Raw genomic sequence first — 1,881 nt, forward strand, 5'->3', positions numbered from 1 at the left:
AATGCAGGGTTGAGGAATGGGAGGAAAACTACAATGCTGCCCTTGAACACAGAACTTCCCAGCATTGTGGCATGAGAGCAGAAATCAGGATGACTGTGGAGACAGAAAAGATGGAAGAACTACAGATTCCCAAATCCTCCCTGGTACCCCTATGCCTAATACATAACCCCATTTAGAAAGTTTTTAAATCAAGATTACTACTGACTTGTCTTGTTTTCCTGGGAGTTGCAGCTGAATTCTACAGCGATCTGCGGCTCTGATTTCATCTTCTTTTTTCAAAATCAGTTTTTGTAAACCTGAGGTCCAGTCATGGGCTACAGATTGGTTTAAGTTCTGAAAAATTAAAAAAGCTGATTCAATACCAGCCTACTGGCCTACCTCCAACAGGCTACAGCGATCTCTGCATATAACAAACTAATCCTGGCACGTGGGCCTCATTAGTCCATATTTAAATCATGGATAATGTAATCATATTTGTAAACATATTTCAAATATATCTGTAAAAAATTTGCTAACATTTTATTTGATGATTTAATCTTGCCTTGTTCAGTTTGTTGATACACAAATGACATTCCCAAGAGTCTCTCAGATTTGAAATGTAAATTTCTATTGGTACACATATCCCTTTTGCTTCATTTCAGCGAGTGACACAGGACCCACAAATTCTGTTTCTAAAGAAAATCTTTTGGAAACATCTATAAATCATACTGCCAATACGTTTTTGTACCAGTCTTTCAGCCAAAATGTTTACAGAGCCATGATGAAAGTTATCTGTGTGGCTGGAATCTGTTTAAGTAGGATGCTGTAACAACAATGCTTTGCAAGCTGAGTGTTCAGTCACACAGGGTAAAAGCATCCAAGTCACACTGAAATCATCAACAGTAATGGGTATTCATATACAGAAGTACACTCATTTTCCACAGTCACAATTTTATTAAAATTGAAGTCTTTTTCAAAATAGAGAAGCTGACCTCATTTTTTAATTAAACTGTTCTAATTGTCTTACCTATCTCTGCCTGGAAACATTGACTGAATTTTAGGTTTTCAAAATCCACTTGGCTCTGGCTGGCAGTACAGGCAGAAAGGTTTTGCATACATTGATCAGTGAATGTCTTATGGTATCTGTGCAATACATATTCCAAATAATGAAACTGAAATGCACCTTCAAATACTTGTGAAATTTTGTCCAAAAGCATTGTTTCCATAGACATTCTTCACAGGACATATTTTTAAAAAATATTATGCTTTATTCAATGCCCTTGACTCTTAAGAGTCAAGCTATCCCAAGAGAATTTCAGCTTTCATATACATAGTCACACATAACTATGTATTTACAGCCTATGGTGGCAGATAGGAGTTAAAAATTGTGCCTAAGCATACATAAAGCATATGAAACAAATAGCAAAAAAGGAATTTGTCTTAAAATTGTGAAGAACTCATTCTGAAATTTGTTGTTACAGTACTGTATCTGTTTGCCAGAATTATAAGCTAAATAAAATGGATATGAACAAAGCCAAGCCAAATTACATTCAAAATTCCTAAAAAATTCTTTTATATTTTTTGTGATTTGCACTCAGTTTTAAGTACAACTCCTCCCCAAAGCCAGGATTATGAGCTTGGATGGGCATCAAGAGCTCCCTCTAAACAACCATCCTACTACCACCATGTCTAACTGCAAGAATTCAGTTTCTAAAGATCAAAATGTAATTCTGTTTCCATATAAGCTTATCAGCTGCTGAGCAAATGCAGACACTTGTAGTATCCACCCATGCTTAAAAACAATAAAGAAAAATAAGATTAGTAAGATGGCTGTAATCTACTTATAACACTGAACAATTAACAGTAAATTAATTACTAGAGGTAAAAATTATTACACTCTTT

The 1,881-nt window shown here is 35.1% G+C and overlaps 1 protein-coding gene across 1 annotated transcript in view; it reads right to left on the reverse strand.

Annotated features, from left to right (window-relative positions):
- Positions 1-205: 205 nt before the first annotated feature.
- Positions 206-1,881, reverse strand: part of ARHGEF10 (Rho guanine nucleotide exchange factor (GEF) 10) — a gene marked incomplete at its 3' end in the record, with an annotated part of 59,830 nt that continues 58,154 nt past the window's right edge. Inside the window, exon 19 of the mRNA XM_008946853.1 lies at positions 206-333. Coding sequence (XP_008945101.1) covers positions 206-333 — 128 coding nt within the window. The remainder of the gene's footprint in view (positions 334-1,881) is intronic.

This window comes from Merops nubicus, unplaced genomic scaffold, assembly GCF_000691845.1.
Source record: "Merops nubicus isolate BGI_N331 unplaced genomic scaffold, ASM69184v1 scaffold9359, whole genome shotgun sequence".
In the NCBI taxonomy this organism is placed as follows: Eukaryota; Metazoa; Chordata; class Aves; order Coraciiformes; family Meropidae; genus Merops; species Merops nubicus.